Raw genomic sequence first — 1,157 nt, 5'->3', positions numbered from 1 at the left:
CGAGTGAAACCTTGAAAGCTCGCGAGATCAGGATGGTCTCACGAGGCTGAGCTAGCGGATGCTATATTTTAAAATAACATTGATATAAACCCTTTGCTTCTTAGCTGGCTCTGAATGGGCGTCATTCTTCTGCAATTCCTTTCCTGGACCTGTTCCTGACTCATCCTTAGTTTATTTTTAATATTTACTCCTAAAATCCCATCAAGCTTTTGGTTTCATCTTCCCTTTTTCTCTTCTTTTTCTGTGCGCCAGACTTTTGAAAACCTTAGTTTGCAGCGAAATGAACTTTGACCCCTTGGTCCCCCCCGTGTAGGCAGGTGTGTAGGTGCCTCCTGTTTGTTGCCCTGGAGTTTATTTAGAGGTGTCACTCATACAGTATGTGAGTTCAAGTCAGAGCGACGGCAGTCCATTTATTGAAGCACAAACTGTCCTATTACATCCTTGTGGTGCATGAATCTGATGCTGCTTTCATTGTTTCCCTTAAAAAACAGTGATATATGTCATGTAGGGAGGTATGCGTTAAAAACACCTCATCTTCTGCTCTATCTGAGCGGCATTATGTTGACTGTGGCACATGTTTTAGATCACTTCCAAACAGCACAGAGGTTTTGGTTTAGCTGTTTTCTATTTATTTGTTTTGCAACAAATATTGTCCCCCAGTTATATGAACTCATTTTATTTTTCTAAAAGTTTCTAATAAAGTTTTGGGTATTTTAAGTCTTAAAATGCCCTGGGAGGAGATGCTTGGAGGAGATTTTAATTAGCTGAAGGGAATGAACATGGATGACCTCGATGTAACAAAGTTAGCGCCTTGTAATGGATTGCCTCTTAAAACCTCTAAATCTGTTGCAGCGAAAAACATAGATGAGAACAATCAATATGTTCCAGCGGCCTCATTCCCTCTGCAGAAAGTTTGAAACTCTCTCTTTTCTTATCCCTGCTTCTCACATCCTCGCTCCTTTTCTCCCCACTCCCTCCAGGCGGAACAGGCCAGCCTGTCTCATGTCGTGGACCTCCTGGCTCTTATTCTGGTGACAGCCATCTGGGCATTGTGTCCTACAGACAGCTTGGCACTGTTGGGAGGGTGGGCAAAGGACAAGCTCATAGAGGTGAGGTATTACTATTCATTATCTAAGTCATTTGAATATTTGGAGCTA

General features: G+C 42.4%; 1 protein-coding gene across 1 annotated transcript in view; it reads left to right on the top strand.

The window, feature by feature from the left end:
- The window catches only part of oma1 (OMA1 zinc metallopeptidase), a 17,696-nt gene that overhangs the window by 8,766 nt on the left and 7,773 nt on the right, over positions 1-1,157 (top strand). The window contains exon 5 of the mRNA XM_015395724.1: positions 981-1,109. Within this exon, the coding sequence (XP_015251210.1) occupies positions 981-1,109 (129 nt within the window). The remainder of the gene's footprint in view (positions 1-980; positions 1,110-1,157) is intronic.

Source organism: Cyprinodon variegatus, unplaced genomic scaffold, assembly GCF_000732505.1.
Source record: "Cyprinodon variegatus isolate N-32 unplaced genomic scaffold, C_variegatus-1.0 Scaffold755, whole genome shotgun sequence".
Taxonomy (NCBI): domain Eukaryota; kingdom Metazoa; phylum Chordata; class Actinopteri; order Cyprinodontiformes; family Cyprinodontidae; genus Cyprinodon; species Cyprinodon variegatus.
Note: the sequence above shows the minus strand (reverse complement) of the source record. Positions and strands in the feature narration are given on the sequence as shown.